The 22,552-nt window shown below is 50.5% G+C and overlaps 3 protein-coding genes across 9 annotated transcripts in view; 2 read left to right on the top strand and 1 right to left on the bottom strand.

Moving 5' to 3' along the window:
- The window catches only part of XPO5 (exportin 5), a 29,464-nt gene extending 17,983 nt beyond the window's left edge, over positions 1-11,481 (top strand). For all 5 annotated transcript variants that reach the window (XM_030500022.1, XM_030500021.1, XM_030500020.1 and 2 more), the window contains 12 exons: positions 2,801-2,901; positions 3,935-4,031; positions 4,580-4,716; positions 5,345-5,442; positions 5,955-6,001; positions 6,189-6,283; positions 7,144-7,206; positions 7,683-7,765; positions 8,457-8,564; positions 8,743-8,880; positions 9,052-9,216; positions 9,787-11,481. In XM_030500022.1, coding sequence (XP_030355882.1) covers positions 2,801-2,901; positions 3,935-4,031; positions 4,580-4,716; positions 5,345-5,442; positions 5,955-6,001; positions 6,189-6,283; positions 7,144-7,206; positions 7,683-7,765; positions 8,457-8,564; positions 8,743-8,880; positions 9,052-9,216; positions 9,787-9,927 — 1,273 coding nt within the window. In that variant the 3' untranslated portion in view covers positions 9,928-11,481. The remainder of the gene's footprint in view (positions 1-2,800; positions 2,902-3,934; positions 4,032-4,579; positions 4,717-5,344; positions 5,443-5,954; positions 6,002-6,188; positions 6,284-7,143; positions 7,207-7,682; positions 7,766-8,456; positions 8,565-8,742; positions 8,881-9,051; positions 9,217-9,786) is intronic.
- A 1,291-nt stretch (positions 11,482-12,772) lies between these two features.
- Positions 12,773-16,429, bottom strand: POLR1C (RNA polymerase I and III subunit C). Of its 3 annotated transcripts, none has more exons than XM_030500032.1 (9): positions 16,363-16,429; positions 15,940-16,011; positions 15,758-15,865; positions 14,978-15,110; positions 14,739-14,858; positions 14,399-14,551; positions 14,072-14,221; positions 13,404-13,520; positions 12,773-13,077 (listed from the first exon to the last, which is right to left on the bottom strand). In XM_030500032.1, the coding sequence occupies exons 3-9, from the start codon at positions 15,812-15,814 to the stop codon at positions 12,959-12,961; spliced, it is 849 nt and encodes a 282-aa protein (XP_030355892.1). In that variant the 5' UTR covers positions 15,815-15,865; positions 15,940-16,011; positions 16,363-16,429; the 3' UTR covers positions 12,773-12,958. The 3 variants fall into 3 exon arrangements, with proteins under 3 accessions (XP_030355892.1, XP_030355889.1, XP_030355891.1); XM_030500029.1 differs by having other exon boundaries at positions 16,100-16,396; XM_030500031.1 differs by lacking the exon at positions 14,399-14,551 and having other exon boundaries at positions 16,100-16,396.
- A 25-nt stretch (positions 16,430-16,454) lies between these two features.
- Positions 16,455-22,275, top strand: YIPF3 (Yip1 domain family member 3). The gene is made up of 9 exons (XM_030500033.1): positions 16,455-16,599; positions 16,678-16,878; positions 16,955-17,061; positions 17,626-17,671; positions 18,064-18,156; positions 18,501-18,632; positions 19,138-19,251; positions 19,653-19,776; positions 21,779-22,275. Exons 1-9 carry the CDS (start codon positions 16,519-16,521, stop codon positions 21,898-21,900), a joined length of 1,020 nt encoding a protein of 339 aa, XP_030355893.1. The 5' UTR covers positions 16,455-16,518; the 3' UTR covers positions 21,901-22,275.
- The last annotated feature ends 277 nt before the right edge of the window (positions 22,276-22,552 follow it).

Here is a 22,552-nt window from a genome sequence, read left to right as displayed (position 1 = left end):
GGTTACTATGTGAGCAAATCTGCAGATGGCAGCAGCATGGGTCCTGCTGAGAGCTGAACTGAGCACCAAGTTGGGCACTGGTATGCAAAAAAAGGCATTTTGCAGCAGCAGTTGTGTCTGCTGCTCTCTGGATACTGCATGGCATTCTGATGTGTTTGCAGACAGAAGCAGTGAATGTTCTTAAGAAACCACTGGGTCTCTTCCAGGGTAAATAGCTGGAAGGGTAGGTCATGGATGAGATGAAAGAGCCAAGAGGAATGAGAGGGAGTCCAGGTAACAAGGGAAAGTAGGGTAGTTTTAAGTGGCATCTTTTTGTGCCTACCCATGTTTGTCTCTGTCTTTGGTAGCTGTATTTACCAAAGTATTTCGAGGCTGCTTTGTTAATCACTACTTGCAGCTTTTTGAGTGATGATTCTCCTGTCCTCTGTGGTACCTGTTTTCACCTAGGTGCTTTCTACCTTCTGGCTTAAATTGCCCTCTCATGAATTTAAACCCAAGTCGTGATCTCCTGCCACCTTTAGATAAAGGCACATTTCTGGAGTCAGTGGCTGCATGAACTGGTTGGCTGGGTACTTTTATTGTGCTGGGATTTGCTTGCGTCTTGTTACAAATGGACTGGTCAGGCTCAGCAAATGCTTTGCATGGACAGAGGCTTTTTTGGAACTCCTCTTGATGCAATGCTGACATTACTAAGGCATTAATGCTGGTGAAAGAATTGTTGGATAGACATGAATGCTGTAGGCATTTTCATTGTAGACATCTCCAGCTTTGGATAAAGATTTTTCAAGCATGGACTGTTCTAAAGGACTCATCTTCTGGCCTTCAAGCCCACCTCCCTGAGCATCAGATGTTTTTTCCAGCAGAGCTGTGACTATCGCTGAAAATCCCCCAAGGCCATATCCTTTGCTTGGCTTTTCTAAAGCATAAATGTCTCTAAAAGTTTGTTTTTCCGTGTTCTCCTGTGTGTGTGGGATGCCCAGGAGTGCCACTCACTGCCAAGAGCCTCAGCCGGAACATGCCTATGCCTAGGGGCTACATCTTCATCATATACGAGGGCTTTTGGATGCTTTTTGAACTCCCACGGGGAGCAGCTGATGAGCCATTTTCTCTCCGTTACCACTGGGACCTTGCTCAAGTATGAATTAAGGGAGACAGGCCTTGAATCGAGTGAATATCAGCCCTCCCACCTGTCCAACCTGAGGAAATGCTTCAAGGACTCTGAAACAACTAAGGACCATGACCACAGCTTCAGGATATGACCGGCCCATCCTGCTGAGATTAGAGCAGTGGGATTTCAAGGTTCATTTCAGTCCTTGGGTTTGCCCCACTGCCCTTCTGCCCAGCATGAGGCAAAGCCAACGCTGGCATGGGGCAGGCAGGAGACATATAAGAGGAGATGATTTTAGTAGCCAGGTTTCAGGATAGCCTCAAGCAGAAATGCAGGTTTTTGAGTCAGTGGAACAACATTATCCAAACTATCGTGGAGGCTGGGCTGCTCCCTGACTCCTCTTGAGAAAGTAAAACCAGCTTGTGCCCCCTTTGAGGCCTGTTGCATGGTGTTAGATCCAGCCCAGAATGAGAGTATGAGTCGTTCAGAAGTCATTTGTGTAGCTCTTTCTTACGAAACTTACATACTTGCCTTCCTCACATGCAGTGAGCAGGGAAGTATTTAAAACTTGCAGAGAGAACTGGGATAGTTGATGTTTCGGAGGTAACTGAGGCAGACGTCACTGCATCGGGGGTGCCAGGATTGTGAACATAGACCTTCCAAAACAAAATTAAATAAAAAATAATTAAAAATGATTAAGACAGGAGTGAAAGCTGAGACTCTGGAGAACATACTGAGGTCTGTCCACGCTCCCTTCCCCCAGCCATTCCCATGTACACCCCTGCTTTGGGAAATGCTGCTCTAGGGGGAGATACTGAGTTGCCCTTGATCACCTCTAGCAGCAGGTACAATGGCATTGCAGTTTTGGAGGAGGCTGCAGGATTTGTGCTGTGTGCAGCTGGCGACACCCAGAGTGGAGGTCTGAGGTCTCAAAGGAGAGAGGTAGGTGAGAGAGACACCCCCCGACGAGTCCAGCGCTGAGTGTCAGTACCCTGGCTTAGAGGGGACCCATTTTGGCCTGGATGGCAAGAGCCAGCCACCCGTGGCTGAATTGGTGTCCCTCGCGGAGAGCTGACCGTGGCCACCTCCTGATGATGCGGAATTGTTCCCAGCTGGATGTGTTGTCCAGGGGGCACCTGTGTCTGCCACGAGTAACATCTGATCGGACTGATGTTCTCCCTAGAGTCCCTCCAGTGCCACCTGCCATTCTGGGGACTGTGACCCATCCCTGGGGGGCAGTGTGTGTGTTTTGGAGCTGAAACAGCCCCTCCCTCTGCAGGGGCCTTAGGTGCAGAAGGTCTGTTGACATTACAGAATCCGCGTCTTGTCAGTTTTTGAAATACATTCTCTGATCCCTTTGGCCAAGCTACTAAGCTGTTGCCAGCATCAACTGGAGAATTGCTGGGAGTTTTTACTGCTAGTGCTTGCAAGGGGTGGGGTGAACTGAAACAAGTGGAAGGGGCAGCCAGGAGATTCAGGACATGAGGTGGAATCACTCCATGTCTCTGTTGGGTCAGCTTCCCCAATATTTTTGCAGGTGGGGAAGGGGGATCCCATGCACACGTGCTTGGTCTCACCTTCCTCATCATCTGCCTCAGAAGAGCTGTTCACAAGCTGAAGGAGAGGATCCCACTGTCAAGGGCAAAAGGGGTAGACTCACATGTATATAAACCAAGTGCTCTTCTGTTTCAGGACTCACAACAATCTCTACATGCCAGAGATGGTGGCTAGGCTGGGGGAAACGTTTGCAAAGGCCTTGGACATGCTGGAGGTGGAGAAGAATGCCATCCTAGGTAAGGGGCTTCTCTTTGGGAGGAATGTCTGGTCGGATTCTCAGAGGTGTTTGAGGCAGTGGTCCATCAATAGCAGTGGAATTTGTGCCACTGGAGAGCCAGCTTCCTCGTAGTATTTACAGTTCAGCTATGATTTGAACCTGCCGAAATGAAGAAGTTTAAAAAGTTATTGGTCTCAGACGGATTGGTTTCTTCTGCATGAAATGAAGGTGCGTGAAATGTGGTGGTCTCTGCAACATGGCATTTCAGTCTGCCTTTGAGCAGAATTAGTGCTCAGCAGGATCCCTGAGTGCTGATGCAAAGACCTCTCCTGGACGGCAAGAGCGAAGTCCTGCAGTATGGCCCTGACGTTTGTTTCCAGATTGTGTATTAGGTAGAGGCTTTTGGACTATCTTAAAACAAAACAGAGCTTATGAACACAGAAGCCTTCCCAGCCAAGTAGAAGTGGGTGGCCTTGTAGATAAAATGTGGACCATGACTTTAGAAATTGGGGTTTAATTTCCGATTCAGACAGGGAAATATTTCAGGGAAGTTGCTTTGTCTTTCTTACCTCCATTTCCTGTCTGTAAAATGAGGTGTTTTCTTTGCCTGTTTATAAATTCTCTCTTTGTGAACCACTGCATTTAAGGCAGCAGTGATTTCTGCTGTGATTTCTGCTCTGAACTTTTTAATACCATAGTTCAGCATGTCCTGGCAGAGGTGAATGAGATGGGCTATTAGAGAAGCTGCACAACCATCAGCTTTGCTTCTGACTGGGTTCTGATAGCTCCAGTAAGTTTTGTTTTGGAGAAATGAGAGGGCTGTGGCAATCTTAGTGGGAACACCTCTGCTCTGGGTAGAACCAACCTGAACCTGGCTGACCTCTGAGGGAGGTTTTGCCCCAGGGTTGCTGCACCTCTTCCCGTTTGGATGCATGTTGATCTTGCCAAGTGTGTCCCTTGTTGCTGTCAAGCTGGCTGGGGCCTTCCCAGCATGTTCTGAGGGGGCACCATGTTCTCTCATTAATGTAGCTAAAGCTTGTTCTCTCCCACAGGTCTCCCTCAGCCTCTGCTGGAGCTTTATGACTCTCCTGTTTACAAAACAGTCTTAGAAAGGATGCAGGGCTTCTTTTGTACCCTCTATGACAACTGGTAAGAGCACCATATATCTCACACAGAGTCAGACATCGCACAACTGGAGCAGTAGGCTACTGCTGGGTGCCGACTTCTTCTGGGGTTAGACTTCTCATGTGAGCTGTGTCCTATAACGTCCAAGTAGGAGCTGCAGTGGTAAACTATGCTTGGTGCTTGTAACCTACCACATACTCATGTTGCTGGAAAAAGTACTTCAAAATGTGGATCTATTTTTAGCTTTTCTGCAATTAGGTAGTGGGATTGGATCACTTACTTGATACCCTGGCCTAGTTTGTCTCTTTACTACTTTTTTTAAATCATGTGGTAGGATACATCAGCACTTGAAAGTGCATTTTTGGTGCTTAAATGCTTAATTCATTGTCCCTCTGCATGTATCCCAGACCAAAAAAAAAAAAAGAGACACCCTGCTAAAATTCCTGCTAAAATCTGTTTAAGAACATGGCAGCTATCTGATCTCAAGATGATAGCACTTGTAGCCTTTGCAGGCCAGAGGCATGGTACCTGTATCTAGCAGACTTGCAACTAACTTGTTTTTTTCTTGGAAGTTTCCACATCCTGGGAAATGCAGGCCCCTCCATGCAGCAGGATTTCTACACTGTTGAGGGTCTTGCCACCCAACTCCTCAGCTCAGCTTTCATCAACCTCAACAACATTCCTGATTACAGACTCCGGCCCATGCTCCGTATCCTTCCATCCCTGTCTCGGGCCAGCTAGGGAGGCTTTGAACACATAAATTAAAAACCTGCATGGTTTTCAGTATGGCCAAGCCAAAGAAGGGTGATTGAGGGGGTAAACAAACAGGGATATAGATATACACGGGGAGTGGGTGAGGTGTGAGCCTAGGAGGGCACGAGCAGAAACAGCAGTGCATGGGGTCAGAGAGAACAAATGCAAAGGATTTGTGTCATCCTGGAGGCACCATGGGAGGCGGATAGTGTCTTCTGGGGGGTTAGGGGGCTTGGGCAGTGTAGGAGCTTGGCAGTAGGGTGTCTGAGTAGATTTTGTGCTTGTGTGGGAGACCATCTGGGATTCCCAACCCATCTTCCAGGGATGGACATTCAGTCTCACATCTAGGATATGGGCGCTAAGCACCTTCGGCTTTCTCACCTGAACTGTTGGGGAAGGGGCTGAATACCTCATGCTCTCACTGTACAGAGATAACACCTGTTAATTCAGGGCTGTGAGAAGGTGGGGTTTGAGGTGCCTGTCGCTTGGCCTCCCAGGGGAATGGGCTGGTTTGGGCAGTGTGCTGCAGTCTCCCTGGCAGCTGGCCATATGTGCTGGATCTCTTCCTTAGCTGGCCTGTGCAGGTGTGTTTGTGAAGCCCTTGGTACTCTCCTGCCCTTCAGAATACTACGAAACCCTTGTCTGCCCCATGCTGGGACCACTCTTTACCTATCTGCACATGGTAAGAAAACGCCTTGTTCTATGCCTGTTCCTTGGCAGCCTGGACTCCTTGTAGCAGCTGGCAGCAATGTGTAAGAACATGTGTTTCTCCAAAGCCAGCAGAGATAAGGGCAGAGCCTCGATGCTTAATGATTTTGATGCTGTTTGGGGGAGGGCTTTTGCAGTGTGTTGAACCCTGGCTGTTGTGCAGCACCCGTTCCTGTGATTTCAAACCTATGGATCTTAGCTCCTCAACCTTCAGTCCTGAGAATCTTTGTGGGGTTTTTGTTGCCTGTGTCCTCTCATTTTCCTGACAGTTCACTCACATTCTTACAGCCAGCACAGCCACAGCATCTTCAGCACAGTTGGTAGCAGTTCCTGTCCCATTCAAAATAGGTCTTGGCATGAGAGCTGTTTAAAGCTCTGTCAGCTTTAGTGATAGCACTTCTATCAGCAGCTATCACTTGGGCCTCTGCCTTGTGTCCCGCGTGGCTCCTTAGGAAGGTATTGAGTCTTTTCTTTTGTCTTGGACAGAGGTTGTCTCAGAAATGGCAGGTGATCAACCAGCGAAGCATGCTCTGGTAAGCTTCCACCCATTGGCGTGTGTGGGAAATGGGGAGTGGGGTGGAGCTTTAGCCTTTTACGTGCCCCTTTACAGCGAGGGCTGGAAAACGTTGTTGACCCTGATGGTGACTCGTTCCTTATGCTTGGGCAGAGGGGATACTTTAAGGCATTGGCTCCCTTCACATTAAAACTTGTTCTCCTCAGTGAGGATGATGCTGCCGATGACAACCCCGAGTCTCAGGAGATGCTTGAGGAACAGCTGGTGAGGCTGCTGACCCGAGAAGTCATGGATCTCATCAGTAAGTGAAATCAAGCTAGGTCCCTTGGGATATTTGGGAAGTTTGCCCTGGAGAGGATAACAGGAATTTCCAGTGTGCAATAAACATTAACTATAATGGCCAGTATTATTTAACATAATCCTTAGAAGCCAGGTGTGAGACAGTTAACCCTGCCAAAATCTTAGCTAAAACCTAGTAAGAAATCAGTTAACAACCTTGAGAAGGGGGTTTCTTCCTTCTGTTTTCTCAGCATTTAGGGCTCCATTGTTTTGGCACTATCCCTGTAGAATCCAGTCCTCCTTTGGAATCTGGGTTCTCCCCTTCCATGCCCTGGAGCCCAATATGGGACATCAGTTTGTGGGCAGCCTGAATGTAAAGCAGTTTTGTTGCTGGCCATTGCCAGACAGAAGGGAAAATTCCCCCCTGCCAAAGCAGTCTCCCTTCTCTGTGTTCCCTTTCTCCAACATCATGTTTTTATCAGTGTGGCTTTGAGCAGAGAGGCTGGGAAAATGGACTCTGCATAGAGATTACAGATCCTCAACCTTCTATCTCCTTTCTTGATTGGCCTTGTTGCCTTAAGATGGTGGGTTCTCAGGTTATAGGCTTCAAATGGTTTTGTATGTTTCTGGTTCTCAGCAGTTTGGAGCAGTCACCATGCAGCCGGTTCCGCTATGGGAGGATGCTGTGGGTGGGATGCTTCGGCCTTACAGGCAGTGCAGTATTTGCCTTTTATACTGGGCTTTCAGATTCTTCAGGTGCTGTGTAAGAGCTGGGGGAGCCTGAAGCAGCTGTGAGCCCTTCACACTCTTAGGATAATCTTTGCGTGTTCTGAAGTAGCATCTTCTGTTTTCTGCTCCTCTGACCTGCAACTCTTTTTGCAGCTGTTTGCTGTGTTTCTAAGAAAGGTGTTGAGCATAACACTACTGCTGCTGTAGATGGAGATGGTGAGTAAATGACTACCTTTGCCTTTCCCACTCTTGGTGTATACAAGCACTTTTCCCATTTCTTCAAGCATTTCTTGAGGGTGAGGCTGGCCTTTTGCTGGAAGTTCTAGGTGAGGGGTATAGGTTTGGCAAGAAACCTTCAGCTCTGTCCTGCCCAGTGTGCCTGGGGCCACAGGAAAACCTGGTCTAGCCTAGGAACAAATGTGTTGTGGAGTTCACAGGTAGCATGTTGGGGCAGCTAATTCTTAAGGTACCAAGAAAAGGGGGATATGAGCAGTCTTCCCAAGAGCTGGAGGTAGTTAGTTGGGTGCCCTTCCTGCCCCACAGAGGATGGGTGCTTTCTGCTTGGAGAGAGATGTTCTGGGGAGCCAGCGTACTGATCCTGTGTGCTGGCTCCCAGCTTAGCTCTCATGGTGCCCCCATGTCTTACTCAGTCCTGGGGAGGCCACGCTCACAGTGTTGCCTTTGCTCTGCAGATGATGAGGCCATGGCCACGGAGGTGACTCCCCCCGCCAGCGCAGAGCTCACTGAGCTCGGCAAGTGTCTGATGACACAAGAGGTAAGAGCGCAGGCTCAGATCATTGTTTCTGTGTGCTCTGTGTCACTCTTGCCTGTGGTGCAGCCAGACACTGCTACAGATTGCTGAGCTGCTGGAGCATTCCCCAGTGTGAGAATCTTCTCTCAGGAACATACATAGTTTTTTTAAGGGCCTTGTTAATGGTTGCAGAAGCCATAAAGCAAATGGTGGTTGGGATCCAGTGTAATATGCAGCTACAGTGTTTCAGCTCTTCTAGGGGCAAGGCCCTGGGCTTTCAGCCCCCAATGCTCTGCCTCCATCCTGTGCTCCAGCCTTCACTGGGAAGAACTTCACCCAGCAGCTCTGTTTTTCTGTAAAAATCGGCCAGAGCTGGCACAGGAGCCGCAGTGTGAACACAACCCACTGTGCAGGTGCTGTCATCCCAATACCTGTCCTCCTCCTCTGCTGTGGATGCCTCAGAAGGTTTTGCAGTGACTCGAGAGTAGCAGCTGATGAGTGCTCCAGTGCCTTTCCAGGGCTTGACCTTGGTTCCTTATGGCAATGGGTGTCTTCGAGCACCTTCAGCTGGAGCAGCAGCGTGCAGGATTCTCAGAAGATAGCCATGAGGAGCTCCTGCAGAGTCCCTGGATTGCTTCTTGGCTCCCTTCACATTTGAACCCTGGAGGTGAGAAATAGTTCCTCTGACTGGTTTCCTTCTCTGACTACTTTTCAGGATGTTTGCACAGCGCTGCTGATCACTGCCTACACATCCCTCTCCTGGAAAGACACCTTGTCCTGCCAAAGAACCACAACACAGCTTTGCTGGCCGCTGCTCAAACAGGTACCTCTAGGAGGAAGAAGGGGTTAGTTCTGGCAGGGTTGGGAGGGGAAGCTCTTGAATATGGTGAGAAGCGTGGTTGCTTCACCCCTGGGCACCTCCCTCAGGCAGACCAAGCTGCTGCAGAAAGGCAGTCATGTGTCAGTATCCTCCTTCCGTGCTGACACTGCCTTTTCCCCAGGTGCTTCAAGGAAACCTTCTGCCCGATGCCGTGTCCTGGTTCTTCGCAAGTGTGCTGAAGGGCTTACAGACACACGGGCAGCACAATGGCTGCATGGCAGCTCTTGTCCACCTGGCTTTCCAGATCTACGAGGCCTTGGTGAGAAATGCTGCTCTTGATCCAGATGCCAGGTTGGCTGGGGAGGGGTGGAAAATTAATCCCATGCCTGCTTGGGTAGGGGCAGGGGAGTTAATGTCCCACCCCAGGGAGGGCAGGGCTGTTTCCCTAGAACTCTAAACAGGGCTGTGTTCACCATACTTCTCCCTGCAGCGCCCTCGCTACACCGAGCTGAAGGCAGTGATGGAGCAGATCCCAGACATCCAGAGGGACTCTTTGGAGCAGTTTGATTCAAAGCTTCTCAACCCAACGCTGCAGAAGGTGGCAGACAAGCGCCGGAAGGATCATTTCAAGCGCCTCATCACAGGTTGCATTGGGGTAGGTGATATCCTGGAGGATAATGAACCTCTTTCATTTCACACTGGTATGCTGTAGAGTGATGGGGTGGCCAGCCTTGCCTACCTGCCTCTCCCCAGCCGCCCCCCTTCCCAGCTAGGAGGCTGTTGTAGCATAGTCTCAGTGTTTGTTATGTCTCTCTTTAACTTGGAGGTACAGCAGGGATGGCAGCACAGGCTGAGCAGCCCCTCCAGCAATTACTTCTCACTGAGAGGCAGGGGGTACCTTGGAAGAGGGTGCCTGGGGAAACAGGGTGTTAAAGTGTTTGAATGAAGCTGCTAAGTGGGTGCTGGGCTCTTTTTGAGGATGGTAGTGTTCAAGCCTGCTGGCACTGCATTAGCAGCTGGGGAGCTGGCCTGCTGGTGGTTACCTCAGTGCCCCGACACTTGGGAAGGACCAGGCCCAAGATGTCCCAAAATGCACGCATGGGGTCTGGGCCTAGAGACTGCTCAGAATCTGGGGTCTGCCTCTGATCTGCAAGCAGGCTGCCCCTGAGCTGAGTTGAGGAACGAAGGGAGTGATGACTGATGCCTGCTTGTCTGTCCTCTGCAGAAGCCCCTTGGGGAGCAGTTCCGCAAGGAGGTTCATATCCGGAACCTCCCATCTCTCTTCAAAAAGGTCAAGCCATCACTGGAGACGGATGTGCTAGAAAATGAGGATGGAGAGGGCTTCACTGCACTCTTTGAGTCCTGAGCCTGGGATGCTGCAGCCATCTCCTCTCGTACCTTATATTTTGTCTCTCCTCATAGTAAGCACATTAGATTCTTCTCGTCATCGCCTCCACAAGCATTCATCTGAATAAAGCCCCTTATGGGTCCCGTCCCATTCTCCTCCCTACACTGGGATGGGGCCTGTGGTGGCAATATGAAACAGTCTATTAAGCTTTCCCTGCTTCCTTCCCCTCCATTGACGAGCATCTTTAGACCTCTGCTTCTCTGCAAGGTGGGAGCTGAGCCCGTAGACTCCATTAGGTAAAGCCTGGTCATCCTGTAGCCTTGGGTGACTTTTGCTCCACCTCTTCATCCCTGGGGTTTAGGATTAGTGCAAAGGGCAGAGTAGTGCACTGTGTGGAAAGGGGTTACCCTTCTCTTCCTCTGGGCGCTAGCAGCCAGGCTTTGTAGGGAGACATCAGACACTCCTGTCACGCCTGTCAGCACTTGTCCCCAGCGGACTGGTGTTCTGATGGATCCGTTTCCCTCCAGGACAGAGCCTTGGGCTGAGGGCTGTGTGCCAGGAAGCCTCGCAGTACTCTAGGATCTCCCTTGAGATCAGCCTTTCTAAGGTGCAGCTGCTCTCTACAAAGAGGCAGATGTTGTCATACGTATATATACATACATATGTGTATATATGTGATCATAGAGCTTGTTCTACCCAGAGCCAAAGGGAAGGCTTTTCCTTTGTGCCAGCCTTTCTTGGACATCTCTCAGGGGGAGCAGGACAGTTTTTTTAAATTATCTTTTCTTTTTACCATGCCCTGTAGACTAGAATATGGCCAGTGCAGGGCACACAAAACCTGGACCAATATCTGAAGCACCTGCAAACCAAAAGGGATCTCCTTACCCTGTTGCTGTGGAGGTGATAGTAGCCTGTGTTTTTACCCAGTGTGGTACTTCTGGGAGAATTGTACGGTGGGGCTGGCGGGGTGGGTTTATACTGCAGTTTACAGGGGGGAGTCAGGTCAGAAACTGGGTTTTAGATGAGGTGGGACTCTATCAAGCCACTCCAGTCTGCAAAGCTGGTGGTTCTTGACATGACAGATGGTTCACTCGACCTGTCCTAGTGTTAGCACAGGAGCTGGCAGGGTCTGTCCACAGCTATCTGGCAGTTTTGCCAGCCAGGAGCCAGAACAAGTGATAAACTGTGGCAGGCAGTTAAGGTGGTGTCTCCACCTGGACCGACTGGATAGAAGAGCTGGGGTTGGGAGGGATGGGAGCACAGAAAGGAAGAGCAGGCCTTGGGAATCCACTCACCCTCCTGCCCTTCCTGTGCCACCAGCACCCTCCACTTTCCTCCTGGCCTCAAACTTTTTTAACCTCTGAGCTAACGTGGCTCCTGGCTCTAGCAAAGGCTGGGTGTATTTATTGTGTTGTGATATTTTTAACATTCTGTGACTTCATGCTAGACACAAGGGGTTTTTTTTAAATGGTTTTTAGAACCTTTTTTGTAGGAATGTTTAAATCTGAAGCTGTCTCTGAGCTGGTTGTGTTACACCTCTGAATGTCAGTAAAGCTATTCCAGTTTCATACACATGGTGTCACGTTTCATTTTTATCCTTCTATCTATTTTGGTAAGATCTGAGACCTTCTCTGCCCAGACTGCCTTCCTAAAGATTGTTCAGCACTCCTTATTCCAGCTACCACACAGGGAGCACCTTTGCTGGTAGTCAACATACATTATCAGGGAGAGGATGAACCATTCCAGACTACTAACACCTGCACAGATGTTTATTGTGTTAGTAGCTATATCCCAGTGAAACAGGTAAAAGAAGAAGTACAATTTGCTACCCTAAATTCTAGCATGGTTGTGAGAACTGACTTAAGCAACTGGGATGCACCAGTACTCCCAGCCCTTCTCTGACGTTCCAGATCCTTCATCAGCTTGTCAAGAGCAACTTTCACAAGCCAAGACCTACCCAGTGCTGACAAATAGTGCTCACCCCTGAGACTAGCTTGCAAGTGCTCCCAGGCTTCCCTGTGTGGAGACAAGCCTTTGACTGTCACTTGCCCTCCACCATCCAGTGCTGCTGGTCAGCCCAACGTCCATTCCGTCACTGGAAGGGAGAACAGAGTAGTCAAACCTAGCACCTGGGAAGAAATGCTTGAGAGATTTAAGAAGGGGCAATCCATCCTTACAGAGCATGGTTTTAAACCCCGCCTTTGCACAGAGAAGCCCAGTACTGCATCATAGAATCATAGACTTATTTGGGCTGCAAAGGACTGCCAAAGCCCATCTAATCCACACGCCCTCCACCCTGCTGGGGGCAGGGATATCTTTCACTAGATCTGGTTGCTCAAAGCCCAGTCTAACACTTCCAGGAGTAGGGCATCCACAGCTTCTGTGGGCAACCTGTTCAGCATTTTGCCACCACCCTCACTGTAAAAAAACACCTTATGTCCAATCTAAGTGTACCCTCTTCCAGTTTAAAAATGTTGTCCCTTGTCCTGTCACTACAGGTCCTGGTAAGGTTTTCTCCATGCCCCCTTGATATACTGAAAGGCCACACTAAGGTCTCCCTGGAGAGTCTCCCCAACTCTCAGTCTTTCTTCACAGAAGAGGTGTCCCAGCCCTCTGACAATACAGCCTTTTATCTACCACATTAACTACCCCAGAGCTGGTCTGAGATACCTGCAACAGTCCTGCACTGATACTGACTTGTTAAATCTCACTGACCTGCTGCAAAGTCCTTTAGTACATTGCCATGTCTCTCCACATACTGCATACAACCTAAAATAAAAACTGCTACTCATCTTTAGACCTGCAGCTGCTTTCTTTTCTGTGTATTAGTCTCACAATGGTGAACAGCACAGAAGGAGACAGCTGTAAAGAAAAGCCTTTATTTTAGTGCATCTCCTCACTGAGGCTCATTCAAAGCAAATTCAAAGAGGTGGTCCTAGGACTCTTAACAAGCCCATCTCAAACCTCTTGCCGATGCAAGAGGAATCACTCCTGCAGGCAGGTGCAGGAAGCCCAGGACAACAGTGCAGGGATATGCTTCCCAGCCTGCTCATTCCATAGGCACTGAGTCCAGCTCATTCAGGAAGCGCTGACACTTTCCCATCAGGATCTTGATGGCTTCACTCACCAGCACATCTGGAGGCAAGATACCCGTTGACTCCACTGAAACTGCACAGAGACACAAGTCAGCACAGCCACTAGGCAGCTTCAGCCTACACCTAGCGCCAGCATTTCTGTCCCTCATCTTCCCTTACACCATGCTTCCACCAAGCCACATCTTCACAGACAGAGGAGAAGAGGTTACACTTGCTGGCAGGAAGCACAAACACATTAAATCCCAAAGCAACACTGAACCACAACCTCAGCAGCTACCCACTGGAATATGAATGTATGAATGCTGATGCTAGGGGGGTGAGCTATACGTGCTGGCAGTCTCTGCTTGTTTGGACAAACCACAGCAGGGCTCTCTGCTCTGTGGACCATGGGGCACTTACAGATGTAATGACTCCGAACTCTTGCCAGGCGCACGACGTTCTTCAGACTCTCGTGACGGAAAACTTCTCTGCTGAACGTGTCCAGCCGTGCATTGGCTACTCTTGCCACCTTTTTTCCTAAAGGGGAAAAGATGAAACGAAATGGGTGCGGGCAGCAGATGGGTGCCTTGTGGACACAGCAGGTGCTTATCCCTCAGACATGCACTCCCCTCCAGCAAAGGCAGTGAAGCCACCACTATAAAGAATTAGCAAGTCGCCAGCAGGAAAACTTCAACCTGACAAAACTGGTCTCTTGAACAGTTCCAACCCAATCACAAAGCTTGTAAGTACCTTACCCCTGGGCAGGACACAAGACATCTCCATGCTCAGCTGCTGGAAAGAGCAAGCTCACTACCCAGGCTTACAAACAACAGCACTGGAAACTGCAGAGCTCTGAGGACAGGCATCCAATGCCTTAGCATTTCAGGGAGATCCCAGTTCGTCACCCAACACATCTGCATGTGACAGCCACTAATCCATAAAACCAGGTTCAGAATAGCACAAACAGTTGCTGATCTGCAAGTCAATATTACAGTGAGGTTTTGTCTCTACAAGGTTTGACTCTAGTCTGCATTTGGTCTCTGCTAAAGCTTGTAAGGAACAAGGCACTTAGAGCAGGAAAAAAGTACCCTTGATATTCTGGATCTCAATGACTCCAGGGGAAAAGCACTTCTGCAACATCTCAGCTGCCTCATCCTCAACAGGCTGGAGGAGAGTAATGTCAGGAAGCAGTCGATAACTAGCTGTGGCCACAGGAGAAAACTTGGCATGATCTTTACCTGCATGAAGAGTTAAGAGTCAAAGATGAGGGCAGGCCTCAGAGAAGGAGAGTACAAGGATGCCAGGGCCTAAGTTCATGGGGGAAAGCCAGTTCTCCACCCTTCCCCTTCACACAGCTGTGCCCTACTCCAAGCACTCACATTCCTCCTCCCACTGCCCCAGGACCCACGACTAACCTATACCCTTGACACAGTGCATAAGCACATCTATTTCCTGGCCAGGTCGCAACAGCGCAATGAGGATGTCATCATGAACAGGTCGGAAGTCAGCATCTGGAAAGAGGTCTGTCTGATTCCCCAAGGGCACCCATGTCATATGTTTACTGTACACTGCAAAGAGAAGCCACAGCATCAGCCAGTGCTAATCACTGACCTGTACAGGACTGGAGATGGCAAAAAGTTTAGCAAAATGAGGGTATCAGCTCTCTCAGCTCACAGGGCTGAGAAAACAGACAAAATCCTGTATCTCAAGACCAAAACAGGAAAGAAAAAGCACCTATTTCAGGAGAGATCTCACCTTTGTGATTGAAATATAATTCATTAGGATCAGATGATTCCTTGGCTGCCTGAGGGTTTCGGCTACATTTTATTTTCAGCTGGAACTGCAGAGTATCAATTTCTGTGCCTTCCTCATCTCCTGGGAAGGGGAGAACAGCATGAGCCTCTATGGAATCACACTTCTGCTCTGTTTACATGACCCTGATTTCCCGCTTTGGGGGAAACCTCCAATATTTTTGTTTGATCCAAGACTCTCACCTTGGTTTCTATATTCGAAGAGCCGTGGGTCTGCTCGGATAGGGATGAGGCCCAAGCGATGAGCCAGAATTTCATCCTGCACAATGGATGTGTTGTTGTACACAAAGACTTTCTCTACAGCCATCGTTGGCACCTCAGGGAGACAGGAGATCAAGTCAACATGACAGTTGAATTACACACCAACAGAGCACCCAGCCAGAGTGACCCTTGTCTCCCATAAATAACTGCCCTGCAGACTATTTTCAGTGGCATTTCTGCCAAATCAGGCTACCCAATACCCTTACAGCCCCTTCTCTGGCAGTGTTTAAGGCGAGGCTGGATGGGGCTTTGAGCAACCTGGTCTAGTGGAAGGTGTTCCTGCCCATGGCAGGGGGTTGGAACTGGATGATCTTTAAGGTCCTTCCAACCCAAACCAGTTTGTGATCTATTCTATATGATCTATCTACTATTCTTAGTTTGGTTTTTTTTCTATAAAACAGAAGATCACAAGAGGTGAAGGGCAGGCTGATGCACAGACACTATCAACAGCACCCTTAGGAGCAACAAGCGCTATTGCCCATGCCGCTAAAGCTCTAACTCTCTAGGCTCCTGGCACACGTGCACAACAAATCTGTGCTTCCCTTCCAATCCCAGAAGCTGCCCGCAAGGGCTGACATAAGGAAGGGCCTTCCCCGCTCCCATCACGCAAGTGTGTCCCCCCCGGCTCCCAGGCCGCCCCCCCCCCGGCCCTCCCCGCAGCTCCCCGGCCCCTGCCCACCCGCGGCCGGGCCGCAGCGGTACCTCGGCGAGCAGGATGCGGCGGAAGGCGTTGGCGATGGCGGCGTCGATGCCCACCATGTCGAACTCCAGCGCGTCCCCGTCCTCGCGGATCACGTCCACGCGGAACGCCTGCACGGGCGGGGCGCGGCGGGTCACCCCGGGGCACCCCGCACCGCACCCCCACAGCCACCACGGGCACCCACCTCCTCGAAGCGCCGCTGGTCCCACGCGTCATCGTAGCCGGAGTAGTTGCCGGGGAAGTCGGTGGTGTGGACCTGAGAGGAGGCAGACAGGCGGGGCCGTGAGGGGGGCCCGTGAGGGGACCCCGCCGCGCCCCGGCCCGCTCCCGTCGCAGCGGCTCACGTTGCGGACGCCGAACTCGCCCAGCACCACGCGGTCCCGCATCTCCTCCGTGCGCCGCTTGGCCGCCATGGCCGCCGCCGCCAGCGCGGCGCGGGGGGGGCGGTGCTCCCCGCCACGTGACGGGCCCCCGCCCGCTCATGCGTGGTCTCCCCGCTCCAAGGAGCGCGGCGCTCCCCCGCCGCCCGCCCCGGGCCCTTGTCCCTTGTCCCCTGTCCCCTGTCCCCTGTCCGTGCCGCAGCGCGCCCCGCGCCGCCGCCGCTCACCCTCGCTGCCTCGTTCCCGCACCGCGCCACACACAAGATGGCAGCACCGCTCACCCGCCCGACGCGCGGCCTCGCGAGAGCGCCCTTCCGCTACGAGCGTCACATCCGGGCGGTGCGGCGCTTGCGAGCGGCGGCAGCCAGCGCGGTGCGGGCACCATGTCCGCGGCGGCGGCGGGCGGCAGCGGCGGCAGGAGCGGCACCGCCGCCGAGTGGGGCGGCTTCGAGGACAACATGCAGGTGGGGCCGGGCCGCGAAGGGCGGGGGGCGGCTGTAGGTCGTGCCGAGCGGGCGCTGACGCTGTCTGCCCCGGCGCAGGGTGGCGGCTCCGCCGTCATCGACATGGAGAACATGGACGACACGTCGGGCTCCAGCTTTGAGGACATGGGGGAGATGCACCAGCGCATGAAGGAGGAGGAAGAGGAGGAGGGCGAGGCGGGGGCCGGCGAGGAGGAGGATGGGGAGTTCCTGGGCATGAAGGGGCTGCGGGGCCAGCTGGGCCGGCAGGTGGCTGACCAGGTGAGCGCGGCCCCGGGCTGCCCCCGGCGGGCCCCGCCTGCCCGCCCGCCCGCTGCCAGCTCCCTTTTGTCCGCAGATGTGGCAGGTGGGGAAGAGGCAAGCCTCCAGGGCCTTCAGCCTCTACGCCAACATCGACATCCTCCGGCCCTACTTCGATGTGGAGCCCATCCAAGTGCGAACCAGGTGGGCAGGGCCCGGCCTGGGCCGTCTGCACCGGGGGCAGGGAGAGGCTGGCTGTCCCCCTAAAGCGGGCAGCACGGGGTGGGCTGCTGCCCTTGCAGGAGGGTTCAGGTGGCTTTGTCCGACTGTCCTTAATGAGGGTCCCGCGTGGGTTTGCAGCTCTGTCGCCTGTCACTCAGTGTTGCTGCTCAGAGAAGATAAAAGGGCTTTGGGTACTTGGCTGCATTGTGTGGCTTCTGTTGGGTTTGCAACACAGCTGTGTCCAAAAAGGCAGAGTTTTGTCAGGTACCATGAAGAAAGGCTCCTTCCTTCCTGTTTCTCTGTCAATTTCCTATCCCAAGTGGATCCCTAAATGTTTTCACCAAATCCACTCCAGAAAAGTCAACCCACTGATGGTCAGATTTTTCTCCTTTAGTTACCTTATGTGACCCTTCAGAAGGTATCTCTGTCCCACAGCAGAAAACACGGGTAATGGGTGTTTGGGATCTTTTACTTTTGAAGCATTTTGTTAACCATCCTCTTGTCCTCCCTGCTCCTGATATCATTCCCTGCTTTGCTGTGATGCAGACTGATGGAGTCCATGATTCCTGTCAAGATGATTAATTTCCCACAGGTGAGTTCCCTTTTGCTGAATCAGAGACTCTGTGGCCAAGTGAACATCCACAGACACCTTGTAAAACTAAAATAGTCCATGCTATTAAGGACCTTAGTTTGTTAGGTGCTCATTTCCCAAAAAATGTTGGTAAACCCTTTCCTGTGTTAGTCTCAAAACTCAGTGTGCTGCCTTTAGTGCTGGTACAGTTCCAGAGCTCTGGGTTTCCCATATTCCAGATTCTTCATCACACAATGTATTCTGCCCGGCTTCTGCCGGCCGTGACCCTGCTGTTCCTTCTCAGGCAGCTAGGTGATAAGCTTCATCGAAGGCAGTTCTCGCATTGCTTGGGGTGGGGAGCCTGGTATTCCGGAGCACTAACCAAACCTTCCGTCATCTGTCTCCTCCCATAGAAGATTGCAGGTGAGCTGTATGGACCCCTCATGCTGGTTTTCACACTGGTGGCCATCCTTTTGCATGGGATGAAGACCTCTGACACCATCATTGTACGTCAAGTCTCAGTGATAAGTTGTGGTTTGACTGGGCTCTGGATTGCTATAATGACACTAGAAATGGAGAGGAAATGTCTTCCATGACTGAATTAGTATCTTGCTGGAAAGCAGATTGATTTGAAGAAGAACCTTTTGGTCTGGGGATGGGAGGAAGGATGCATCAGAAAGTCTTGATGCTCTGCTGCTGGGAGAGCAGGGTGCTGGTCATGTGGCACCCTGAATGCTGCTAGCCAGCTATTTGATAATACCTAAAAAGGCTCTGGGACTCTCTGAGGTGGAATTTGGATGCTGGCAGGTCACTTCTTTGAGTTCTCCTCACCCTGATGCTGTCTCCGCAGAGGGAAGGCACACTGATGGGCACAGCCATTGGCACCTGCTTCGGTTACTGGTTGGGCGTCTCATCATTCATCTATTTCCTGGCATATCTGTGCAATGCCCAAATCACGATGGTGCAGATGCTGTCACTGTTGGTACGTACAGATGGAGCTGCTCTAAAATGTGTGGTATTCCAGCACAAGCTCTTTCCAGAGAACAGGAAAAGTCCTTGTAAATCGGTGGTCCCGGGTAACTGCACTGGGACAATCTGGAATTCCAGGGTGCTCTTCTGACCTGCCCCATCCCAGGCAGTGATAGCACAAAGAGGCAGTTCCTTTGTGCAGGTCTTCTGTTTTGCACTTCCTGATCTGAGAGCATGATGGTAAAAACCCCAGGAGATTTCAATTTCTCTGGAATGAGAGGCTCCTCATTCTGTTTCCCAAGTTGTTGCAATCTCTGACATCCCTGTGAATCCTTCAGACATCATCTGGGTGTGAGCTGCTGTTAGAATTATTGTGCTGGTTGACTCGTTGGCCTTGAAAGAGTCGTTTGTGAAGCTTTGTTTTGGCAAAGCGTTGCAGGAATAGGCTGCTCTTGCTCTGATCAACGGCCCTTTGTGTTGGACTGATGCTTGTAACGTGGATGTTTTTGTTTTGTCAGGGCTATGGTCTTTTTGGACACTGCATCACCCTCTTTGTCACCTATAATATCCACTTCCACTCCCTCTTCTATATCTTCTGGTTGGGTGTTGGTGGACTCTCTACACTACGAATGGTAAGGGACAGGTAGCCTGGGGCCCTCCTCTTCTGAGGACAAAAAGAGGGAGGGAAGTGTTGTTTGCTTTCTATTCCTTGGGCCTGGCAATTCACTTCACAGCCAGTCAGGCTGCTCTTCAGAGCAGCCTGACACTGTAGGTCATTTGGCCACTGGTGTGTGAAGGTAACACTGCAGCTGCAGGAGGTTTACTCCCTTACAGCTGTAGGGAGTCCTGTCTGTACTCCTGGTGAGACCAGGCAACGTTCATCTGCACAGAACAAAATTGCTCTGAATTTGTTGGTGCAAACTGCGAAAAAGGCTCTGAGCAGCATTCCACCGGCTGTCACTACTTGGCCCACCCTACTGCAGTGCCAGAGAGGCAGCAGCTGCCTTCTCTCTGATCTCCATCTCTTTCGTAGGTTGCTGTGCTGGTGTCACGCACCGTGGGGCACACCCAGCGGCTCATCCTGTGTGGGACCCTTGCTGCTCTGCACATGCTTTTCCTCCTCTATTTGCACTTTGCTTATCACAAGGTGGTAGAAGGTAAGCAGGGGAAATAAAAAGACATATCCTCTGGGGGAAGAGGAGCTGTGTTTTACTCTCTCTGAGAGAAAGGATGGACAGTTTGGATCTGACGTGAGGGCATCTGTGCCAATTTCCAACCCAAGAATGACTAGCTTTATTAGAGGAAGCTGTCAAAGTAGGGCAGGAAGTAGGTGAGCGGTAGTTTCTATGCACTGAGTTTTGTTGTGAGGCAGGATGCTTATTCTTTCCCCACAAGTGATGTGTAACAGCACTGACTGTTCTTGCAGGCAGACGTCCAGTCCCTTCCTGAATCATGCTGAAGTTGGGTTGCTTTTCTCTGATCTGGAAATGTGCCTGTCCTGGTTTTGGCTGGGATAGAGTTAATTTGATTCCTAGTAGCTGGTACCATGCTGTGTTTTTGCTTTAGTCTGAGAACTACGCTGATAACACACCAATGTTTTTAGTTGTTGCTAAGTAATGTTTACCCTGATCAAGGACTTCTCAGTCTCATGCTCTGCCAGTGAGGAGGGACACAAGAAGCTGGGAGGGAGCAGAGACAGGACGCCTGACCCAAACTAGCCAAAGGGGTATTCCATACCGCAGCATGTCATACCCAGTATATAAACTGGGGGGAGTTACCCAGAAGGGACCTATCGCTGCCTGGGTCAGGCTGGGTATCGGTTGGCGGGAGGTGAGCAATTGTATTGTGCATCACTTGTGTTTATTGTTTGTTTTTCCTTTTCCCCTTTTAGTTTTATATTCTCTCCCTTTGTTACTTCCCTTATCATTATTATTGATAGTAGTATTGTATTGTACTTCAGTTATTAAACTGTTCTTATCTCAACCTACGGGTTTTAAATTCCTTTGATTCTCCTCCCCATCCCACCTGGGGAGGGGAGAAGGGGGGTGAGCAAGTGGCTGCATGGTACTTAGTTGCCGGCTGAGTTTAAACCATGACAGTGACACAAGCCTTTTTCCTTCTTTGTGTAATACCTTTTTATCTCGTGTGGTACAACACAGCAGAAGCTGCATTTTCCCCAGTCAGTGCTGTTTACAGGCTATACATGTTCAGGTTCCCTTTCTGTGTCTCTTCGTGTTTTCTCCTAACAAAGTCTCAATCTCCTTTTAAAAAGAAAAAAAAAGCTGCCTTCCGCACCACCACCAGGTAGTTTCCAGATCCCTAAGTGCACAATTCTGCAAGCCTCTTTATACATTTAGGCAGCCAGATTTGTTGATGATATTTCAGAAAAATCTGCATAATTTGGGGATGTAGGATAGCTTTACCAGTCCTTTTAGGTGCAAATACTGTTCTTTCCTGGATCTGTTCTCACAGCGAAGGTTCTGAGCCCTGATCTGCAACTTTTCAGCAGGTGAAATAGGAGAAAATATAGTCCAAGCAATTTTCTTCAAGGCACTCTATAGCTGATTATCAGTCTTGAGAGGGTAATTGACAGGGTCTGGAGGACACTTACATCGGTATGTGTGTTTCCTGACAAGCATGGGCTATATTTGCATTTCAGTGATAAAAATTCCACATTGCACCCTAGCTGCAGCTCTTGATGTGAATCTGCTAATGTACCTCAGGATGAAAGCAAACAAGCGGTCTAAGAGCAGGATCTGTGCTGGGATGAAGTGGGGACAGGATTTTATCTCTCTTCCTCAGCAGAGCAGCATCCCTGGCAGTGTCTGCATTCAAGTCAAATGCCAGGGCACTGGATCTGGCACTCAAAGTGAAAGGATCTGTGTCCTCTTGGGAACACACAGTTTCCCTGCCCCAAGGAGAAGCTCTGATCTGTATCCTGTGGTCTCTGGATGGAGGTGTTCATTCCTGTTAAGTCTTTGAGGCTAGATGTTTCCTCTCATTACCTGCAAGTGCTTCAGATGTCCTGGGCCCTGCTTCAGATGTCCTGGGCCCTGCCACCATCAACCACTACCTGGCCAGAGAGAAAAACAAGGAGAAACGTGCCATCTGCATCTGAACTAATTCTTGCTACTCTCCCCTTTTTCCTGTTCCCTGCAGGTATCCTGGACACATTGGAAGGACCCAACATGCCACCCTTTCAGAGAGTTGCCCGAGACATTCCACTTGTTTCCAATGCTGTATTGAACACAACAGCCAAAGCCATTGCATTGACCCTGTAGTTTCACAGACTTGGACTTGCTTCCTTCACTACTTTTGGGGCTGCATAGGGCCATAATAACCTGCTGCCTCTTAGGAACAGGACAGAACAGCAGGAAGAAGAGACGTGGTTTTGTTTTCTGGGACCTGTCCTTTGGGTTGCAGTTTTGGGCAGCTGAATGGATTGCACCTCAGAGACTGGGAAGAACTATGCTCTTCCCCAGCCAGGTCTGGGCTGTCTTGAGTAAAGAATGGTTCTGTTGCCTGATGTTTAGCTGGGATTTCCCAGCGCAGTTTGTCCCTTACCCCTCTTTCCGCTTGCTGATGTAACCCCAGGGATATCTGCCCTATTCCTGTCCTGAAGAGGGAAGAATTAAATTGATGTTGGTGCTGAGTGATGTTTTATGTTTGAGCCTACTTGTGTAATAGACGAGTGGTGTTGGTTCTCAATGCCTTTACCTGTCCTGTTGTAGACTCAAAGCAGGATTCTTTGCAATTTTCTGCTGTCCTACTTTAAATGCTCTTTGATACATGGCCTGTCTTGGGCACCTCTTGCATAGCCTGGGGGCACAGGAACTTTAGTTTCTCTGGAGATTTTCAAGAACAGCATGATGTTTAACCACATGCTCTTCTTTGTCATGTTCCAGATTGATCCCTCTTTTTTCACTTGGTCCA

The sequence above is a fragment of the Strigops habroptila genome, chromosome 10 (genome assembly GCF_004027225.2).
Source record: "Strigops habroptila isolate Jane chromosome 10, bStrHab1.2.pri, whole genome shotgun sequence".
NCBI lineage: Eukaryota > Metazoa > Chordata > Aves > Psittaciformes > Psittacidae > Strigops > Strigops habroptila.
Note: the sequence above shows the minus strand (reverse complement) of the source record. Positions and strands in the feature narration are given on the sequence as shown.